The sequence below is a fragment of the Petromyzon marinus genome, chromosome 1 (assembly GCF_048934315.1).
Source record: "Petromyzon marinus isolate PM22_M1 ecotype Great Lakes invasive population chromosome 1, UKy_Petmar_22M1.pri1.0, whole genome shotgun sequence".
NCBI lineage: Eukaryota > Metazoa > Chordata > Hyperoartia > Petromyzontiformes > Petromyzontidae > Petromyzon > Petromyzon marinus.
Window position 1 is genome coordinate 32,596,509 of NC_133667.1, and position 23,607 is coordinate 32,620,115.

The 23,607-nt window shown below is 50.6% G+C and overlaps 1 protein-coding gene across 1 annotated transcript; it reads right to left on the minus strand.

Annotated features, from left to right (window-relative positions):
- Positions 1-206: 206 nt before the first annotated feature.
- On the minus strand, positions 207-17,709 carry LOC116940170 (ammonium transporter Rh type C-like). The gene is made up of 10 exons (XM_032949529.2): positions 16,460-17,709; positions 10,466-10,655; positions 8,965-9,115; positions 7,885-8,032; positions 5,805-5,971; positions 4,811-4,948; positions 4,445-4,581; positions 3,310-3,425; positions 2,977-3,050; positions 207-339 (listed from the first exon to the last, which is right to left on the minus strand). Exons 1-10 carry the CDS (start codon positions 16,644-16,646, stop codon positions 241-243), a joined length of 1,407 nt encoding a protein of 468 aa, XP_032805420.1. The 5' UTR covers positions 16,647-17,709; the 3' UTR covers positions 207-240.
- Positions 17,710-23,607: the final 5,898 nt, after the last annotated feature.

Genomic DNA, 23,607 nt, shown 5'->3' on the forward strand with positions numbered 1-23,607 from the left:
CAGATGACTAGTCGATGGTCAGAGGGCAGATCAGCTCCACGGTAGGTCCTGGTGTCAAGGACATGGGCTCGCATTCGCTGGTCCGTCACTATGTAGTCCAGCAGATGTTCTTGCTTGGACCCGGCATGCATCCATGATGTTGTGTGGATGCGCCGATGCCGGAACAGCGTGCTAACCAACACGCACACACGCACACACACGTACACACACACACACACCACACCTCGCTTCTCGCTGCCACTAAGAATCAACCTTGGAGTTCTCGATCGTCATCTGGAAGTCCTGGTTGTTGCGGTCTTTAGGCGCCGGACTGTGATCCTCCTCGTCGCTCCCGGGTACCTGCAGAGTGGAGGACGACGTGAGGCGGACAACATTGGGGTGACTCGCTCCCGACACAACACAGGCACGGGTGCGGCCCCTGTGAATATTAAGAGAACACGCGTTCAGAGCGGTGTTCTTTGTTGCAAGGCCCGCGGGCCACTGGCGGCCCCTGGCGGCCTTTAGTGCGTCCCCCCATTCCCCGACAATACACACCACGTGACAACAATACACAGCACGTGACAACAATACACAACACGTGACAACAATACACAACACGTGACAACAATACACAACACGTGACAACACCCCCTCTGAAAATCAGTGAAGAACGCTGGTTTAGAGTATCTAGCTGCTGCAAATTTCCACGTGATGATAAGCCACCGTCATTTGTGATGGGCAGGTCGATTCTGAAAAAAGAGCGAAATATATCGCTCAGTGGGCCTTGCCCGGTAGTTTGAATGACTTTCTTTACTTCGTTATCCAGGAAAGCCACGCTGAGCTGTGGGACTCTCTCTTTCAGGAGGTTCCCACTCAAGCGACATTGCATCTTTATATTTAAAGACGTTTTCAGCCAATTCACGACGAGTCGCGTTTAGCGTACGTAGCTCAGTAGCTCTTATCTGCTAAAAATAAAAATCGTCAACAAATGACATGCCCACCCCACTGCTGGCGGAGAGGGCCCCCATTGTAAGAGGGCGTTTGGTCTACTCCACCACAACTGACCAGGTCACGTTGGAATACGCACCCACAGTTTACTCCACCGCACGCGAGCCCCGCCGATCGTCGACTAATCGGTGAGCCCATTTACACTGCTGCCGGGGGTTGGGCAGAAGGCGGTAGGGGATAATGATTAAACAAACAAAAAATTCACCCCCAATGTTTCAACTGGCCAGCCGGGAGACGGGACTCGAACCCTCTGGACTGCGAGCCAAGCGCTCTCGCACCTCTGATTATTACGGTTGGCTATGTTCGGTGCGAAAGAAGTTCAACATACGTTCAACATACGATAACCATTACCCCTGTGGCCAGGGGTAATGGTTATCGGGTTGCCAGGGCATATCACGCACTGTGCCCCCCCCCCCCCGCTCCCCACCCCCGACATTTTCCACATAAACCGGCAATATTGCATCTGACACCGCAACGTCAAAGCGTGGGTCCCCCCCCCCCCCAAAGCGTGGAGCCCGGGGCGGTCGCCCTGAATCGCCGTGACCCTAGAGAGACGGCAGCCTCCTCGCTCCGTACGATTCGGCCTTGAAACTGACACCCGTCGAGGAGACCGCGGTACGTACATACATCCCTACGAGCAGCAGTAGACGTGCGGTCTCCCTGTGTATTGTGGCCTGAGTAACATGGTGGTGAGGAGGGCGGGAGGGCGACCAGTGGTCTTGTTTGTGGGGGAGCGGAGGGGAAGGGGGGTGGGCACCATTACGAAGGGGGTGGGGGGGGTTGAGAAAACATTGCCACGAGGGCTGAAAGCTTTCGTGACTGCAGGAATTCATATCCTTTGGGTCTTTCGGTAAATACTCTTTGGTTCTATTCGGTAAAGTCACGTAGGTAAAAAATAAAACAACAAAAATCACGACGCCTGCACATGTTCACCCCCTCTACACCGTTCATCATGCTAAGTCCGCCAATTAAATGCTAATTTTTATGCTAATTCCTTTGTCAAGGCACCTTAATTCCTCTCACACAGCTTAAAGGTCGCGGTCTGAGCTTGGCTGTGTTCACTTCAGCGCTGTCCTCGAGACAGTCTGGTCCCTTCACCTGATGAAGGCCACTTGTGTTGTTGCCGAAACGTCGTGATTTTTTGTTGTTTTATTTTTTACCTACGTGACTTTACCGAATAGAACCAAAGAGTATGGATCCTTGCAGTCAGAAAAGCTTCAAATCTTTCGGTGAAGTCACGCAGATAGGTTCAAAGCAAATAAAAAAAAAACCATGACGATTCGATCACAACACAAGCGATCGTCATCAGGAGGCATAAAAGACGATTCCTTTGTGTTGCTAAACGAAACGACGTCGTTTTTTTTGTTCGTTATTTTCTTTGAACCTGTCTACGTACACCCCTAGCTGCCACTGCTATTCAGTGGCCTAAAATATGGCTCTGGGGTTTGGTGTTACATGTTATTTATGTAGTTTATTGTTAAAAAAATTCGGTCACAGTCCCTATGATCACTGTTACATTGCATTTATGGCTTTTATTTTGGTGATTTCGAAAACGTTTTTTTGTTTTGGCCATGTTTTTGTTTATTGTAGTACGGAGTTAGACTGATGGCCTTAATCTAAGTTGTTTTGTTGTTGTTGTTGTTTGACTTGCATCCCACCGGGATTTTTGCACACAGCGTTGGTGTACGGTGCTATTTCAGGAATATTTTGATGTGTTTTTTTCCTGGATTTTCTGTTTGCACAGTCACATAGTCACATTAAGATGTTTTCTTGTTCATGTTTTTGTTTTTTGTTTGTTGAGGCTGTACCCGATTCAAGAGCCGAATGGCTCACAGGGCTATACCAAATAAATTGAACTGTGAACTAAATGGAACTAACGTGACTTTGCGGCAAGACGCAAATAACATTGCCACGAGGGTCGAGCGACTCGCGTGGGAGTGCGCGAGCGACGTTGGCCGAGGCGACCTCTCGTCGACCCTGGCGGCTCACCTCCCAGTACGACTCGTCCTGGAAGCACTCCTCGTCCTCCGGGGAGTCCCAGATCGGCAGCTTCAGGAGGAAGCCTTTCAGAGACAGCAGCAACGAGAGGCAGCGTCACGCGCAGCTATCGCTGCCACGGCCCTCAAGCTCGCACGGCTGTCGATTGGCACGCAGCCACCCACGTCCCTCCACACTCGATGGCATCAATATGCGCCGATTCAATGATCGAGGATTCGATATTCGCGGGTTCGATATTCGCGTCTCTTTGGGGACCAGTGACCCGCGAATGCCGAGGGCCTGCTGTGCGGTGTTCGTTGCCTCGTCGCCGTGGGCGTGACCCACCTACGATGGTCCCGCCCACGAGACCCATCGCCATGGAGACCATGGTGCCAGCCATCTGGTACCCGCCGATTCGCCTGTCCGGATATTCCTTGAGGACAGGGAAGGTATCGGTGAGCCTGTAAACGACAAAACAGCAACACATGTCAATCTCACACGTTTTCTTAACCTGGACTTAACTCGACGTGACGTAACCTCACTCACACACTCACTCACTCATCCCTCCACCTGTTCCTACCCTCACTCACCCACCCACCACTTCACCCAACACTCGCCGACCCTCACCCATCCTCACCTACCTGATGCATGCGTAGCTTTAGTCGTCTCTGGCTATACTCCGGTTGATAATGGTGATGATGATTTGCCCTTTATGCTGGTGCACTTTGCACGCAATAAGTGGCTTCCATCACATCTCGCATCCAACATTTTAAAGGGCACCCCCCCCCCCCCCCCAAGTGGCAGCCGTCTTTGTGCAGCACAAGGTGCTTCAGTACCCGTCCTGCGTGGGGGCATTCATCTGCCAGGAGGGGGCGATGATTGCCGCTGTGTGTAATCCCAATTGAGTCGATTGGTGGTACTCTGGGTGGGCTCTGTGCGTACTCTGGTTTTCAATCTGGTTGCACTCTTCCTGCACTCTCTGAGTGTACTCTGAGTGTAATCTTGCTGCACTCTCTGGGTGTACTCTGAGTGTACTCTGTGTGTACTCTGAGTGTACTCTGGGTGTACTCTGAGTGTACTCTGAGTGTAATCTTGCTGCACTCTCTGGGTGTACTCTGAGTGTACTCTGTGTGTACTCTGAGTGTACTCTGGGTGTACTCTGGGTGTACTCTGGGTGTACTCTGGGTGTACTCTGAGTGTACTCTGGGTGTACTCTGAGTGTACTCTGAGTGTACTCTGGGTGTACTCTGAGTGTACTCTGTGTGTACTCTGAGTGTACTCTGGGTGTACTCTGTGTGTACTCTGGGTGTACTCTGGGTGTACTCTGAGTGTACTCTGTGTGTACTCTGGGTGTACTCTGTGTGTACTCTGGGTGTACTCTGGGTGTACTCTGAGTGTACTCTGAGTGTACTCTGTGTGTACTCTGGGTGTACTCTGGGTGTACTCTGGGTGTACTCTGGGGGAGTGGAGGCGCGCTCACCCAGGGCCGTAGGTGCCGCTGTTGGGGGCGGTGGCGGCCGTGACAGCCCCAACGATGCCACCGATGAAGCCCGGCATGGCGTGCAGGTTGTGGATGCCGCACGTGTCCTGGATCTTGAGCTTGGAGGCCAGCAGAGGCTGTCACGTGGTGGAGAGCCGGGGGTCCAACGTTAGGAACTTATATTGTATTTATATAATATATCATCATCACGATCCATGGGTCAATAGCCCGTAGGTGTAATGCGTAAATATATGGACCTTGAACGAATTGATAATGTTGCTGATGGTGATCGTGGCATCTAGTTCGATGATGATGCTTCTGACGATGATGTTGCTGCTGCTGCTGCTCATGACGATGACGACTCACAGAGAGATACTTGAAGCCCAACGTGGAGATGGTGCCGGCGATGAAGCCCACGATGAGCGAACCGTACGGCGTCACCATCATCTCCCCGGCCGTGCCCATCGCAACCCCTCCCGCCAGCGTCGCGTTCTGGATGTGGACCTGAGACACACCGGGAGGGGGTGGGGAGGGGGGGGGGCAACACGAGGAGGACACGTGGAGACACGCGAGGACACGGGAGCACAGCGACATGGAGGCATTGAGGGTTCAGCGGTGGCGAGATGTTAACGGCCCACTGAGCTGTACAGCTCTTTCTCTGAATCGACGTGGCCACAAACGATCACGGAGAAATGTATCGCAGCCAAAATACCCTCAACGCGTGGATGTCGATTCTAAATGTGGAGGGGAAAAGCGGAGTGCTCGGATACAACTCCACGTGACCACGTGGAGCGAGACACACAAGCACCAAACATACAGCAGGCGTCGGGGTTGGTATCGAACCTACAACCTCCTGCATACTAGACGAGGTAGTTAACATCTCGCCACCGTAGCCACTCATACACAGGTCGACTCATAAAAAGTCGACTCATGCACAGGTCGACTCATACACAGGTCGACTCATACACGGATCAACTCATACACAGGTCGACTAATACACAGGTAGACTCATACACAGGTCGACTAATACAAGGTCGACTCATACACAGGTCTGCTAATACATAGGTCGACTCATACACAGATCTACTAATACATGGGTCGACTCATAAAAGGTCGACTCATACACAGATCGACTCATACACGGATCAACTCATACACAGGTCGACTAATACACAGGTAGACTCATACACAGGTCGACTAATACAAGGTCGACTCATACACAGGTCCGCTAATACATAGGTCGACTCATACACAGATCTACTAATACATAGGTCGACTCATAAAAGGTCGACTCATAAACAGATCGACTCATACACAGATCGACTCATACACAGGTCGACTCGAACACGGTTCGACTCACCATGTCGAGTTTGCCGTGCTTGTCGGTGAGGCTGGATATGGCGTAGGTGACGACCACGGAGGCCGTGAGCGAGTAGTAGGTGTTGATGGAGGCCCGGTGCTGGTCGTTACCCGCCGCCGAGATGGCGGAGTTGAAGCTCGGCCAGAAGAGGAAGAGGAAAATGGTCCCTGTGTGCGGGACAGACGTCGGGGTCATCAGCTGGGCAGGAGGGGAGTCACGGGGTGGAAGTGGGGGGGGGGGGGTGCAAAGGTGGGGGGGGGCGCATAGAGCGGGGAGCGGTAGTGTAGTGGTCAGCGCTGCGCTACGAACCCGGGTACCTGAGTTCGATTCCCGCTCACGGCCATCAACACCGGGTGACGGTTACCTGAACCGGTCCTGGGCCTCCCTTAGGTCGACTCAGCCTCAAATGAGTACCCGGTGCGGTGTGTAAACATCGCCGCTGGGGAGACAAAGGCGGCCGGGCGTGGTGTTGGCCACCCAACCCCTCGTGTGCCGTGCCGGCCTTCATAGGTGCTCGCTAACAGCACTTGCCCCAAAATTATATTAAGGCTACACGGGGGATCTTTGCCTTTGATGTGGATTGAGGCAAATCCGCAAATAGCAGCTATGATCATCATTATCATGTCATCATCATCACCAGCAGCAGCATTGTCGTCATTACCATTGGCACCATCTTCATTGCAAATCAAATCATCGTCGTCATCATTGAATTCTGGCCAATTAAGCGAGAGAAAAAATTAACGCGGCAGTCGTTGAGAACCGAGGCGAGACCTCCGACTCACTGCGCTTTTTTGAACGCCGGTTAATCACGGGAGGCCACACGCGCAGACTGGAACCCAACAGCTCCCAGCAGTGCCGACTCAAAGCACAGAACTCTAAGCCACCTCTTCATGCGTTTGGAGTATATGTCTGCGATAAATTGCAACGCAATGAGCCACTTTGTTGGGCTATCATTTGTGATGGCCAGGTCGCTTCTGAAAAAAAATATATATATAGCTCAGTGAGTGGCCTTACCTGGTAAAATAAAAAAAAGTTGCATAAGTATAGTTTGGGGGTTTTTTTTCGTAGCTACACAGCGAGTGATTTTAACACTTAGGCGGCTTTCGCGACCAATATTATCTATATGTATAAAAGTAAAAAAAATTGTCTGTTCGTGGGTTTGTTTGTGGGTTTGTGTGTGTTCGCGAACGATTTGCCTCTCCGATGGTGGGGTTTACGTAAAAAAAGTAGCCAGGCACCACGCCGCAAGCCCCGCGGCGAGCAAGCGCTATTCCTTTTTCACATCCGTCAACTTAAAATAAGTTTAATGAGCGATTTAGTGCAGCAGCAGCAGGAGGACGTCATCGCAGCGAGTGAGTCGTATGTATCCGTAGCAAACAGCGCCAGTGCGTCCCAACGGAGAGGCGACACTTCTCCGGCACGTCGCGCGCGTGCACGAGCACCGTGTTTGCAGGCGGGATTCATCTTCGAGACAGAACGTAAACAGCCGGCGGGGGATTTGCCACCCGCATATTAGCGGTGACGCAAATTGCATCGCGCCGACGCGTGCGTACGTGCGTGGGCCGCAGTGCACGGAGCGGTGGGTGCAGTGGTTAGCGTGCGGCGCTCACCGAACCCGGCCACCCGCGCTTCGGCCCTCGCCCACGGCTAACAGCAAGATGCTCGCTGACAGCACTTGCCCCCAACAGTCTATTAAAGGCCGTACGGGAGATCTTTGTCTTTGCACTCGCTGGTTAGCGCTTCGCTGCTGCGCTACAAACCCGGCGACCCGAGTTCGATCTTCCCGCTCACGGCCATCAACACCGAGTGGCGATTACTTGGACCGGTCCTGGGCCTCCCCTAGGTCGACTCGCGTCTTGTTTTGTTGTCCTTCACCGCCCCCCCCCTGCACCTCCGATGAGCAACGGTTAACTCCGTGGGGGGGCGGGGGGGGTGCGATTAGAAGTTCAACCCGCGTACATACACACGAGTACCTGGCGCGGTGCGTTAAACATCGCTGTAGCCTAGAGACGGCTCTGATCCTGCGCAGGAACGAGACTGAACCGCTTTGCCACGAGTGAGAAGAAGTTACCGCACGCACCGATCATCGCGAAGACGTCCGAGTGGTAGACGGAGCCGTTCTTGGGGTGCCCGTCCTTGAGTCCCGGGCGGTAGAGCACGCGCGACACGGCGAGTCCGAAGTACGCGCCGAACGTGTGGATGGTCATCGAGCCGCCGGCATCGTTGCACTGCACCGCAACAGCGACAGCAGCGGCCACGTGGCGTCAACAATTCTCTCAAGCTCTGCGGCGCTCCTTTGTGTCATAGTCAGGTGACACCGGGCAGGAAACCGGAGCACCCACAGAAAACTCACGCGCGCGAGGGGGCAACGCTCTATTCCGTACAGATGGAGCAAATGGGTTCAGTCTCGTTCATGCGATACGCATTTTCTGTACTGCCTTCCCCTGGCCACGTCCACGGGAGGTTCGTTAACGAATGTGCCACTGCTTCACCACCAGCGTCATTGCACAACTGAATGACTGCAACAATAATAACAACAACAATAAATTATTGTCGTCCGTCCATGAAATGAACGGCAACAACAGCAGCAAACGTGTGGCCATAGCAATCCTGGAATTCCTACACCCTCTGCAACAAAAGTCGCAACAACAATAAGGGTTGCACGTGGTTGACCGGCTGTGGAAGAGTGGGCGGCCACGATACCTGTAGGCTGAGAACCAATGGGGTCAAGCGATTCGCGTCCGAGAGTGACAATCTCTCCATCTACGGCGGCCTCCTGGGACAATGCAAACTCTCAAGATGGAGCGTCAACGGCGGCGCTTCGCCGCTGCTTCATCTGAACAACGATGACGCGGCCGGGCGCGTGCTACATCAACGAACTCTGACGCTGAGCCGCAACGCAATGCAAAGCAACCGCATTACGGACCGCGAGTAATCACATAACTCGACTGCCCTCCGTCAATCGGCTGCTGAATGAAGCCCTACCCACCTCTTACGGTTGGGGAGGGTGAGTGAGTGATGATGATGGTGGTGATGATGATGATGGTGATAAGAGTGAGCGAGTTAGAACGAGGAGTGATGATGATGACGATAACAGCGAGCGAGCGAGCGAGTGCGAACGAGGAGAGTTGAGGGTGACGAGGGTGGGATGAGCTCGCACCCTGAGGAGGTGCAGGACGATGTACTCGTTGACCGCGTACAGAGTGATCTGCGGCAGGGCCATGAAGAGAAGCTGCACCGGGGTGGTCTTGCCCAGCAGGGCGCCAAACGCGATGAGCACAGAGCCCACGCAAAAGTCGGCGTTGATCATGCTGAGCGGACACGGGAGACACACGTACGCATTGCATATGCACGCACGTTGAACTTCTTTCACACCGTGCGTAGCCAACCGTGCTGATCGGAGGTGGCGGGGAAGGACAACAAACTATGGGGTCGTCTCCGCGCGAGTCTATGGGTCTCCGCGTGAGTCTATGGGTCTCCGCGTGAGTCTATGGGTCTCCGCGTGAGTCTATGGGTCTCCGCGTGAGTCTATGGGTCTCCGCGTGAGTCTATGTATGTAGCGTATGATGAACTTCTTTCGCACCGTCCGTAGCCAACCATACTCATCGGAAGTGCGGGGGAAGGACAACAAACTAAACACAAAAAGGAGTTCTAAAGAAATTAGTTCGTCAATCTAGATGATTTAAAAGTACATAGCTCCAGTGGCATCCTCATATCGGAAGGAAGAGCGTTCCAGGGGGCCGCAGAAGCGCTTCTGAAAGTGTTCGATGGCCGAGCAGCCAAAAGCCGCCGCTGCGAGTTTGATCAGAGTTCACATACACAACAACAACAGACCAACAACAACTCGCCACTCGTGCCAGGTTATGTGCACTTTGAGGCCACGCAGGGGTGCTATCGAAGGCTCGCTGACGAGGAGGTCACGGGACACACACACACAGACACACAGACACACACACACAGACACACACAGAGACACACACACAGACACACACACACAGACACACACACACAGACACACACACACAGACACACACACAGACACACACACACAGACACACACACAGACACACACACACACAGACACACACACACACAGACACACACAGACGCAACAATAACAACAACCGACATTCTAAGTGGCGGTGACGTCACCACGACGCTTGTGCCAGGCCATGTGCACACACAGACACAGACAGTGAAGCACATCTCCTTCGCCACCGCACAACCGAGCCAGCCACGCGCTCCGGCTCACGAGAGGCCATCGTGGGTTGTTGTTTTGTTTCCACTTCACAAGCCGCGCCGTGCCGCTTATGTCACGTGCAACGAACGAGCCGAGACGAGTGTAGCTTTTGGGGGGGGGGGGTGTTGGACCATACTTCACGGTGATCAGTGCAGGGGTGGCGGAGTCGACCCACCCCGATGTGTGTGGTCCCGGGCCTCCGCTAGGTCGACTCAGCCTTAAGAAATTACCTGGTGCGGTGTGTAAACATCGCCACTGGGGAGACAAAGGCGGCCGGGCGTGGTGCTGGCCACCCACCCCCATCGTGTGCCGTTCTGACCTTCATAGGTGCTCGCTAACAGCACTTGCCCCAACAGTCTGTTACTGGCCATACGGGGCGGGATCTTTGTCTTTGTTTTGTGTGTTTGCAGTGTCCCCTCACTTGATGACCCCGACTCGGATCTTGCCGTCCGGACCCAGGTGCCAGAACCAGCCCTGCATGAGGGTGGCCCACTGGATGCCGAAGGTGGCGAGGAAAAACGTGGCCCCCACACTCGTGAAGCCGTAGCGCTTGAGGAAGGTCATGAGGAAGCCAAAGCCAATGAAGATCATCACGTGCACGTCCTGGAAACCTGCGGTGGGTTCACGGCGACGAAGGTGTTGGGGGAGGAGGACGAGGAGGGGGGAGGAGGAGGAGGAGGAGGAGGTGTCAGTGGGAATCAAAAGGAGGTGGTGGAGGGAGGAGGAGGAGGAAGAGAAAGAGACACAACGACGCGTTTATGCAACTGGGTCAACCAGGCGTCTCTTTTAAGTGATGTAAACTTGATTTGGAGCTTGCGTGACTGCAGGAATTACTCTTTGGTTCTTTCGGTAGAGTCACGTAGAAAGAGAAAATGAGAAATTAAATAATAGCATACGACGTTTCGATTGCAACACAAGCAATCATCATCAGGTACAAATGAAAGAGAAAACAAACCCAGTAAACTTAGAAATATAATGCAATACAACACAGAGAGTCGGATAACATAACAGTCAACACCCTACCTGGCTGATTACGTTCTTCCAAAGATTGCTAAATTTGAGAAAGAGACAAAACACAGACACAGAGACACACAGACAGACACACAAGCAGAGAGAGACAACACAGAGACACACAAAGAGAGAGAGAGAGACACACACAACATAGACACACAGAGAAACAACGCCTCTGTGTCGAGGCCTTTTAAGTGATTTGTTTACCTTTGCTATACTTTGCACTCCGATCGTGTTCATTTCGTATGGGTTGTTATTTGTAACGCTCCGATCCATCCCTAATGGACAAAGAGCTTCACAGCTCATCGGATTCATCCAGTATAAATACATATTCTGATTCGGATTTCGTGTTCATGCCGTGTTCATTAACTCTCTCTCTCTGCCGTGTCTGTCTGCCGATCGAGACACACCATTGAAAGAGAGCTGCAAAGCTTCATTGGGGGGCTTCTGATTCTGTAACGTCTTACTTCGGAGGGGAGGGGAGGGACGTGGTGAATGGGTGACGAAGTGGTTAGCACTCGTGCGTTACGAACCCGCCGACCCTTCTGTGGCTAACCGTTCAAGGGCCACGGATAACATCAGTGGGCAAAAGTGATTCGAGCGAAACCAACAAACACCCCCCCCCACCACCTCCTCCTCCTGAGTATTAGTGGGCGGCGAAGGTCGATCGGTCAAACAACTCCCGCTACAGGACACGGCGTAACGGAGGCCTTCATCCAGCAGTGGATGTTGACCGTGGCCTCGAAAGCGGTCGTGGCAGAGCTGTGCACGCACCTAAAATGAAGCTCCCACCGAGCGTTGCTGGGTCACTGCATTGTTCGTCAACAACAACAACAACAAAACACGATAATCTCTCTTGCATATGAAGAAGGGTCATTGCCCGAAACGTCGCCCGTTTTTTTGTCCCTCGTGGAGCAGCGTTGTTATTAGCTCAGCGGTTGGCAGCGGTGCTCTGTGGACCGATTTGCCAACGCAGCATCGCAAACGAAATGTCACTCGAACGTCTCTGGGCGCTCGTGTTGGTGCTCTGTGCTGGGTGTGTGTTTACGCGTCATTGCGCTCCTGCCCTTGCTTATCGTTCTACATTAGTACAACAACAAAATAATAAAGTTTTACAGGCTGGCTGGCTGCCTGGCTATGACGACGCGCGGCGGTGACGTCACAGCGCACATTTGGGCAGTGCCTGTGGTGATTTGCCGGATAGCGAAACGATGAACATCGCCTGACAAACAAAAAAACGAGCAGCGAAATATTTAAAGGGGAACAGAAATACAACGTCTGACGAAACAACCTATTTAAAATGTATTTTCACGAGAGGAGTCCTGCGAGAGTCGACAGAGAAAGCAGCAGTAGCAAAAGGCAGCAGCAGCAGCAACAGCAGCAGTAGCAACGGCAGGAGCAACACCAACAGCGGTATCAACAACAGTAGCAACACCAGCAGCAGTAGCAGCAGTACTAACAGCAGTAGCAACAGCAGTAGCAACACCAGCAGCAGTAGCAACAGTAGTAGCAACACCAGCAGCAGCAGCGGCAGTAGCAACACCAGAATCAGTGGAAACAGCAGTAGCAACACCAGCATCAGTAGCAACAGCAGTAGCAACACCAGCAGCAGTAGCAGCAGTAGCAAGAGCAGTAGCAACACCATCAGTTGCAACAGCAGAAGCAACACCAGCAGCAGTGGAAACAACAGTAGCAACTGCAGTAGCAACACCAGCAGTAGCAACACCAGCATCAGTATCAACAACAGTAGCAACACCAGCAGGAGCAACAGCAGTAGCAACAGCAGTAGCAACAGTAGCATCAGTAGCAACAGCAGTAGCAACACCAGCAGAAGCAACAGCAGAAGCAACACCAGCAGCAGTGGAAACAACAGTAGCAACAGCAGTCGTAACAGCGGTAGTAACACTAGCAGCAGTAGCAACAACAGTAGCAACACCAGCAGTAGCAACAGCAGTAGCAACAGCAGCAGCAGTAGCAACAACAGTAGCAACACCATCAGTTCCAACAGCAGAAGCAACACCGGCAGCAGTGGAAACAACAGTAGCAACAGCAGTAGCAACACCAGCAGTAGCAACACCAGCATCAGTATCAACAACAGTAGCAACACCAGCAGGAGCAACAGCAGTAGCAACAGCAGCATCAGTAGCAACAGCAGTAGCAACACCAGCAGTAGCAACAGCAGAAGCAACACCAGCAGCAGTGGAAACAACAGTAGCAACAGCAGTCGCAACAGCAGTAGCAACACCAGCATCAGTATCAATAGCAATACCAGCAGTAGCAACAGAAGTCGCAACAGCAGAAGCAACACCAGCATCAGTGGAAACAACAACACCCACAGCAGCAGACACCATTGCACAACTGAAGACACGTGATCAGCTTCGACTCATGGCTCCCAAGCCGCGTGTGGCTCTTTAAGGACTGCTGCGCGGCTCTTGATAGAAAAGGAAATGTCTCTTCTTGTTATTTTGGTTGGCGACCGCTGACCATTGAAGTCCAGTTCGCCATGGGAGTCCACTTCACCATGGAAGTCCAGCTTACCATGGGAGTCCAGTTTACCATGGGAGTCCAGTTCATCATGGGAGTCCACTTCACCATGGGAGTCCAGTTTACCATGGGAGTCCAGTTCACCATGGGAGCCCAGTTCATCATGGGAGTCCAGTTCATCATGGGAGTCCAGTTTACCATGGGAGTCCAGTTCACCATGGGAGCCCAGTTCATCATGGGAGTCCAGTTCACTATGGGAGTTCAGTTCGCCATGGGAGTCCAGTTCACCATGGGACTCCAGTTCACCATGGGAGTCCAGCTTACCATGGGAGTCCAGTTCGCCATGGGAGTCCAGTTTACCATGGGAGTCCAGTTCACCATGGGAGTCCAGTTCACCATGGGACTCCAGTTCACCATGGGAGTCCAGTTCACCATGGGAGTCAAGTTCACCATGGGAGTTCAGTTTACCATGGAAGTCCAGTTCGCCATGGGAGTCCAGTTCACCATGGGACTCCAGTTCACCATGGGAGTCCAGCTTACCATGGGAGTCCAGTTCGCCATGGGAGTCCAGTTTACCATGGGAGTCCAGTTCACCATGGGAGTCCAGTTCACCATGGGAGTCCAGTTCACCATAGGAGTCCAGTTCACCATGGGACTCCAGTTCACCATGGGAGTCCAGTTCACCATGGGAGTCAAGTTCACCATGGGAGTCCAGTTTACCATGGGAGTCCAGTTCACCATGGGAGTCCAGTTCACCATGGGAGTCCAGTTCACCATGGGAGTTCAGTTTACCATCGGCCGGGATCGGCTCATGAAGGATTGTTTCGTGACTTTATTTATTAAAGGTCCCCACCGTCTCGTATTCACCAGTGTGCATTGCGGCTCTTGAAACATTGGGTGGGGTGGGGTGGGGGGTTGCCGATGTGGAAAACATCGGACGCGTTTGGTGGTCACTTTTTAAAGAGAAAAAAAATGTCGATGTGACAGAATTTAACCTCGATTACACTTCCTCTAACTTCAGAGCTAAATATATATATATTTTTCAACCCCACTCTACTTGTCTTTCTTCTGTTTCCTTACAAGGCAGTCTTCCGGAAACTTGTTTTTTTTTTATTTATACAAATATGAAATCGTGAAAATGTTATATGCATGCCAAAAAAATTGCACGTGTGAATCGCTTAAACGCAACAATTACAATTTCGACAGCGGCAACTTCACCAAAGTGCTGCACGTTTGTGTGAGACTGACGTTCACCCTTAGCATCGGGATTGTTCCGAGCGATCACGCTAGACCCCCCCCCCCGCTACCACTTCTGTGCCTCGGGAATTCCAGCTCTGTCGCCGACCACGAAGAGCCTCGTTGGAACGTGCACCGCTCACTCCGTCCCGCGATCGTCTGTACTCATCATGCAAACCACGGTGGCTCGGAGATGTTAACCACCTCGCGTGGTCTGCAGGAGGTCGTGGGTTCGATCCCGACCCCTGCTGTATTTTCGGAGTCAGCGTGTTTCTTATAATCACCACCACGGTGGCTCAGAGATGTGAACTAGTGTCTTGTACTAAAGATGAATTACCGAAGTTATCAACAGAAGGTGTATATCGGACCAATTGCTTATGCGGTATGTTGGACAGACGGGACGTAACATTAGCGTAAGACTAAAATAACACCAAAGGAACATTACATTATCTCAAACACAGCTGTCGGCAGTGGCAGAACATGCTTGCCAACAAGGACACTCAATTTATTTTGATAACGTTGAAGTGTTATGCAGAACTAATTATTACTGGCCAAGACTAATGAGATAATCCATCGTAATCAAGAGAAATACCAATCATTTTAACCGTTCTGATAGCTAGACTTAGCGCAGCCTGGAAGCGTATTATTAAGTAATACACAATACACATTACAATTCCTTAAAAAGGAATCACATACTAAGTAACTGATTACTAATCTATTATACGATTACATTACCCCCCGCCTCTGATCTCGAAACCTGATGGGGTTCAATGATGACGTCGTCTTGCTGCGCTATTTAACACCGGAAGCAGGTGGAGGGCTTCACTATTCTGGCAAATCGCCCAAAGTTGCTGGATGTAATTACCAGCCAAACGTCGTACTCATATTCTAAATGTTGTGGATTCACTCTTCAAACACACCGGTGGGCTGAAGAAGTTTTGTTAACGTGACACATTTCTTACTGATTGGCCGTGTCGGGTGGTGGAGGGTTGCGACACATTATTCATTAATATGAATAATACTGGTCGCGAAAGCCCACGTGTTAAGCTTAGTTTAAGAATAGTTTAAACCAACATCGTGATAACCCACCTGGCACTGCTGACCAAACACAGACGGTAGAAACTATAACACGCTGCTCAATGACACGGCCCTTTAAAGTAAACTATTATGAATCTTGATTTGAAGCTTTCGTGACTGCAGGAATCCATACTCTTTGGTTCTTTCGGTAAAGTGACGTAGGTAGAAATAAAATAAAACAAATTGAAATAAAACAAAAATAAAATGTGTTTATTATTTCTACCTACGTGACTTTACCGAAAGAACCAAAGAGTATAAACTATTAATATAATCGACGGTTCGGGCAATGGCCCTTCTTTATAGCACAGAGGCTCTCTGGCTCTCAATAGGCGACGTTTCAGGCAATTAACCTTCGTAAAATAGAATGCTTTCTGGATCTCAATAGGCGACGTTTCAGTCAATGGCCCTTCATAACACAGAATCTATCTGCGTGTAAGAAAAGTAACCGACGGTTCGGGGAAAGGCCCTCCTTCGTAGCGGCGCAATATGGAGACGCCACAGAAGATGGAGCGGATGACAAGAGTCGTAAGACCGCAAACTTCTACATCAGAAGGGGCGATGACCCCCCCCCCCCTCCTCCCACCACCGAGTTGAGGACGAGGCTTACTTGGGTATCTGAAGTAGAATTCGTTCTTGGCGACTCCTTCTCCCGTCAGGTTCTTCTCGTAAGACAGAGTGGGGTCCGAGAAGTCGTTGTAGCGTACGAACACCCCAAAGAGCACGATCATGCTGAACTGGAAGAAGATCGCGAGCGCCGGCAAGCGGATCCTGTACATGGTCGGATTAATCCCCATGATTCGGATCGCGTGTGGTCGCGCGCAATCGCGATCTGCGTGCGGTTACGCGGCCGTGTGGCTGTGCGGCTCTGCGTGATTGCTCGTGGTTGCGTGTGATTGTGTGTGGTTATGCGGCTGCGTGTGATTGCGTGGTTGTGTAATTGCTTGTGTAGCCGTGATTTGAAACTTCTCACAGCGATGGTCTCACAACGCGCGTGTATTTGAAGGTGCGTAAATGTGTGTAAATGTGTGTAAATGTGTGCATGTGTGTGATTGGGTACGCGTCCCTATGCGTTTGCATATATGTGTATGCTTGTGACTGCATACGCGAATATGTATATTATGTCTGTGGGTGTGTTGGTGTATGTATATTTACATATGCGTCTGAGTGTATAGTGTGGCTGTGTACGTGTGCGTACGAACGCGGCTCTATGTGTTTATACGTAGAGATGATGTTTTTGTAAAAACAAAGATTAACGGACTCGCCCACTTCAATTTTAAGACTCAATTACGCGCAACTTTGATGAGTTCAATTTGTTATGTCAGATATATATATTTTCACACACACACACCCCCGTACAGCCTTTAACAGACTGTTGGGGCAAGTGCTGTTATGCAGCGAGCACCAACGAAGGCACACACCCACACACACGCACGCACTCGCTGTTGATCATGCGTGCGGTCTGCACGATAGCCCTTACTCGCCTTGCCCGTTGTCCGCGTGTGCCCCCTTATATAGGAAACCGGGTACTCAAAAACCAGTCTGGCTGGCTTATTTTTCTTCTTCTTCTTCTTCAAAACGATATCCACAACATCTGCATCACCTGCGCTCATTTGGCTCACGTCCCAACCCGCATCGCGTGGATTTATCTCCATCTGACCGGTCCGATTTACGGGGATATATTGGTGTGTGTTGTTGTGTGTTGTTGTGTGTCTTCGCGTTGTGTGTGTCTTCGCGTTGTGTGTGTCTTCGCGTGGTGGGGAGCGGTGGTGTAGCGGTTGGCGCGCTACGCTATGAATGCTCACGGCCAACACCGGTGACGATTATCTGAACCGGTCCTGGGCCTTCCCTAGGTCGACGTGGCCGCAAATGAGTACATGGTGCGGTGTGTAAACATCGCCACTGGGGAGACAAAGGCGGTCGGGCATGGTGCTGGCCACCCACCCCCTCGTGGTACCGTTCCGGCATTCATAGTTGCTCGCTAACAGCACTTGCCCCTACAGTCTGTTAAGGCTATAAGGGGAATCTTTGTGTGTTGATCTTTGTGTTGATCTTTGTGTGCGCGTGTGCCCCAAGAGTCTGTTAAGGCTATACGGGGGATCTTTGTCTTTGTGCCTACAGCGAGGGGTGGGCCCCATAGGTCCATTAAACACAAACGTGGATTAGTCATTCCGTCACCTTCCTCTTTCAAATGAGCGAGGCGAGGCAGGTTGTTCATCTTCTGTTTATGTTGTAGCCTCTAAAGTCAGCGGGTGGCGATTCACATTCCTTTGGCGAGGGTAAGTCCATTATATTTCGTGCAGGTGATTATCATTCCTTATACTATATTTGAAAGAAAAAAAGTTTTGCTGGCTGGAGGGTAGGACCCATCGACAGTCACGTGCAAAGAACGTGCGCGCTGCAATTTATAAAATCTCATCTTATATAGATTTAGAATAGCGCATCATTCCCAGGTGCTTTACATCAATTAAACAATCGTACGTAAGATGATGGTGGTTGGGATAATGAGTAGTGGGGTTGTTATTACAAGTAGCGGTGGTGGTGTAGTTATGGTGACAGGAGAACCGACAGGAGTGGTTCAGGAAGGGTAGGGGTAGTGATAGGGGTAGTGTTAGGGGTAGTGCTAGGGGTAGTGCTAGGGGTAGTGATAGGGGATGTGATAGGGGTATTGATAGGGGTCGTGATAGGGGTCGTGATAGGTGTCATGATAGGGGTAGTGGTAGTGATAGTGACAGGGGTAGTGATAGGGGTAGTGATAGGGGTTGAGATAGGCCTGTTCGTAGCTGGGGGTCGAGGGCAGGGAGTAGGAGCCGTCGGGTCTTTTGTTTTTCTTGCTGGCTGAGCCACCACCGCCAAACACCAGGCGGCGAGGAGGAGCGGGCGAGGAGGAGATGGCAGTGGTGAGTGCGGTGGCTGCACCAGCCGCCGTTTCGACAACTAGGAGCGATCCTGACCGCACGCTCTCATTCTAGACCAGGGAGGTCGGTAACCTGCTGTTTCGGAGCCGCACGTGGCTCTTTCACGGCTGCTTCGTGACCGTTATGTACCAAGGAACCCTGCCGGCTCGTATTAACACGCAACGCAGCTCTGGATAGATCTAAATAAACATTTATTTTTTTGTTTAACCAAATTCGAAAAAAACATTGTCTCGTCTTGTTCTTTCGTTTTGCCGATCCCCTGGTCTACGTCGAGGAGAGGAAATGTGAGCTCCCGCAACATCATCATCATCACCATCCGCAAGCGACCACACTCTCCACGGGAAGCAAACCCGGCCACAATCCAGGCATCATAAGCGAGAGCATTGAGCTCCTCCAGCGCTCGAGCGCGACTGTCCAGTCTAGGAACAATTGGGGCCAATGCAAAAGGCAAAGGATAACAACAACAACAAAATCGACGCTCCACTCAATGACACCTGTCGCACGTACGCACGTGCTGTGCGTTGAACTTGTTTCGCGCCGTACGCGGCCGACCGAGGTGCGAATCGTTACAGGCCGCCTCCAATAATCCGCACAGCGTCACCAGACACCCTCGGAGAGAGAGAGAGAGAGCGGCGTCGAGTCGAGCGGAGAGGCTGCGACCACGGCGAAAGAGACACCGAAGACACGAGACGGACCCTCTGACACAACCAACGCAGCTGCGGTCAAACGCCTCGAGGTCACGTGGGAGCATCCTCAACAACGACACCGCCACCGCAGGCACTTAGCAACACCAAAGACAAAGAACCCCCCCCCCCACCACCCCGCATAGCCTTCACAGCCGGTTTGGGCAAGTGCTGTTAGCGAGTAGGTCCTATGAAGGCCGCTACGGAACACTAGGGAGTGGGTGGCCAGCAGCACGCCCGACCGCCTTTGTTTCCCCAGTGGCGAAGTTTACACATCGCACCAGGTACTCATTCGAGGCCGAGTGGATCCGGTGGGGGGCCCGGGAGCGGTTCAGATAATCGTCAGTGGTGTCGGCGGCCGTGAACGCGAAACGAACTGGGATCGCCGCTCCCCATAACAACCCTGCGAGGTGACGTGGCGGGAACGACTCGGACGCTATCTTGATTTGAAGCTTTCGTGACTGCAGAAATGCATACTCTTTGGTTCTTTCGGTAAAGTCGCGTAGGTATAAAATATTTATTTTATTTTATTAAAATATTTGTTTTATTTTAAATGCAATTTTATTTTATTTTATTAAAATAAAATTTTACTTGATTAAAATAAAAGAACATTTTATTTTAATCAAGTAAAAAATGTATTTTATTTGAATCAAGTAAATTTAATTTTATTTTAAAATTGTATTTGATTTTAATCAAGTAAAATTTTATTTTAATAAAAGCAAATTGCATTTAAAATAAATACAAAATATTTTACTAAAATTAAATTTTATTTATACCTAACGTGACTTTACCGAAAGAACCAAAGAGTATCGACTCGGACGCCTTCGGTGTTGAGACCGCCACCGGCATCGTCCGGGCGTGTGAACAACTCCACCCCCCACCAGCACCGGAGAGCCATTGCCGTGTGGACTCACGTGGAACACTCTGAATCGACTACTGGCGCACCCAAGTCGACTAGTCAAGGTTCAACTCGGTCACATGGCGAGCTGCTGCTGCTGCGACTGCGGGAGGCTATACGGCGGGATCTTGTATTAAGTTAAGTGCGCGAGATCTTGTAGCAGGCGACCCGCGAGACCCTGAGCTGCGCGCTTAACTCAACAAAGTTTGTGTTTGATTTGTTTAACCAGCTAAAGCCCACGGAGCTCTTCGTTCTTTGTCACAAGCCACAAAATGATAGCTCAACGAAGTGGCTCACCGCGTGAAAATATATAGCAGCCAAATAATCTCAAACAATCTAAACGCATGTATCTAAACTTGGCAGGAAAAACCCGGATGTCCCGGAGAACATGCAAACTCCCAATATACAGCAGCAGGCGTCAAGGTCGGGATCGAACCCACAACCTCCTGCATACCCAGCGAGGTAGTTAACATCTCATAGCCATCGCGGAGCCCACTGGGAGGACTTTTGACTTTGGTGGACGGACACGATAAAAAGCAGTGCGGTCCGACCTGTATACGGAAGCTACGCAAAGTTAACAACGACCATGATTTTCGTTCGATATGTACATATATAGTTCGAGGTTATTTCGTTTAAACCAGACGACAATTCACAAGAGGACAGGCTGAATGAGTCTCACGTGCAAGAGTGACCCGGGTCACGAGACATTTCAAGGGAGGAAGCAAAACACGAATCTCAAATTAGATTACGGGGCAATGAAGCAAACAGAAATATGATCGTGAAAAACAACAATTGCGTCACACGAGTCGTCAGAAATATTGCACAAACGTGAATCTGCGCGATTCACATCAAGTGCAAATCCATGCATCGTCTCACGCTTCACTATCAGCGTTATCTCCGTCGCAAGTATGCACTTCAAAACAACAGCAGCAGCAACGACAACAACAACAAACTTAAAACTGAACCATGTTTTTTTTATTTTACCACGTGAGGCCCACTGACTATATAGTTATTTTTCAGAAACAACCTGGCCATAATGGATAGCTCAACGAAGCAGCAGACAAATACTCTAAACGCATGTTTCTAAACGTGGAGGGAAACACCGGTGGACCCGGAGACAAATCCACGTGACCACGGGGAGACAGAGACACGCAAACTCCAAATATAGAGCAGCAGGCGTCAGGGTTGGGATCGAACCCACGTCCTCCTGTATACCAGGCGAGGTAGTTAACATCTCCTAGCCAGCGTGATGATGATGAGAGAGAGAGACACCGCAAACTCTAAATATACAGCAGGCGTCAGGGTCGGGATCGAATCCACGACCTCCTGTATACCAGGCGAGGTTAGTTAACATCTCATAGCCACAACACCACCACCACGAACTCGCTCGGCTACGGTCCCGGCCACGTTGGCTGCCGAGCTGAGTCTGGAGGGATGAGGAGACCCCCACCCCACCCCACCCCAAACGTGGGTGGCGTTGTCACGCGGCTCTCCGCTGTCACACAAACACGCGAGGTCAAGCAACGCGGAGCGTGGCAGCGCCTTACGCATTCCCCCACGGGGAGCGCTGCGCATTCTGAGCCGAGGTGGTGTTCAGACCCCCTCGGGCAGGGAAGGAGAGAGAGGAGGAGAGAGAGGATTGTCGAGTGTAAGGTGGCTGGATGGCTCTGGGCGTAGGGCAGCCCTGTAGCTTCGTGGTGGCGGGGGGGTAGGGGAAGAGGGGGGTTAGGGCGGTTGTTAAAACATGTTTTTTTTATTTGTCCAACTCAGGCCCACTGAGCTATATATAGCTCTTTTTCAGAAGCGACCTGGCCATCACAAATGATGGCTCAACGAGGCGGCATTATGATAATGTCGACATTTATAGCAGTATGCAAATACTATGAACGCGTGATGTTGATTCGAAACCTGGAGGTAAAAACCGGAGGACCCGTAGAAGAAATCCATGCACCCACAGAGAGAGAGAGAGCAGCAGACGTCAGGGTCGGGATCGAACCCACGACTTCCTGTGTACCAGGCGAGGGAGTTAATATCTCCTAGCCACAGCGGCGCCCCCTCTCGTGGAGGTCCTTCCATCAGCAGTGGCGCGAGCAAGCACATGTAGGACTGCGCCTTTATCTTCACATAGACCGGATGTGGATCTTATTATGATGGACCATTATTAGTGTTACTCTTTGGTTCTTTCGGTAAAGTCACGTAGGTATAAAATAAATCACGACGTTTCGGGCGCGACACAAGCGTCCGTCATCAGGTGAGAAAGCGTGGCCTGCTGCCGAGGCAGACTGTTTTAAAAGGTTTGAATTTGGTGTAGCCCAAGGGTCACAAAGAAGTGGGCGGGGCTAGCGATGTTAATGTGAGAGATTAGCATGATGTTAATGTGGGGGATTAGCATGATGTTAATGTGGGGGATTAGCGTGTTGTTAATGTGAGAGATTAGCATGATGTTAATGTGGGAGATTAGCGTGTTGTTAATGTGAGAGATTAACATGATGTTAATGTGAGAGATTAGCGTGTTGTTAATGTGAGAGATTAGCATGATGTTAATGTGGGAGATTAGCGTGTTGTTAATGTGAGAGATTAACATGATGTTAATGTGAGAGATTAGCGTGTTGTTAATGTGATATATTTGCATGATGTTAATGTGGGAGATTAGCGTGTTGTTAATGTGAGAGATTAGCGTGTTGTTAATGTGAGATATTAGCGTGTTGTTAATGTGAGAGATTAGCATGATGTTAATGTGAGAGATTAGCATGATGTTAATTTGGGATATTAGCGTGATGTTAATGTGAGAGATTAGCATGATGTTAATGTGAGAGATTAGCATGATGTTAATGTGAGAGATTAGCGTGTTGTTAATGTGAGAGATTAACATGATGTTAATGTGGGTGATTAGTGAGTTGTTAATGTGAGAGATTAGCATGTTGTTAATGTGAGAGATTAACATGATAATGTGGGATATTAGCGTGTTGTTAATTTGAGAGATTAACATGATGTTAATGTGAGAGATTAGCATGATGTTAATGTGAGAGATTAGCATGATGTTAATGTGGGATATTAGCGTGATGTTAATGTGAGAGATTAGCATGATGTTAATGTGAGAGATTAGCATGTTAATGTGGGTGATTAGCGTGTTGTTAATGTGAGAGATTAGCGTGTTGTTAATGTGAGAGATTAACATATTAATGTGAGAGATTAGCATGGTGTTAATGTGGGAGATTAGCGTGTTGTTAATGTGAGAGATTAGCATGATGTTAATGTG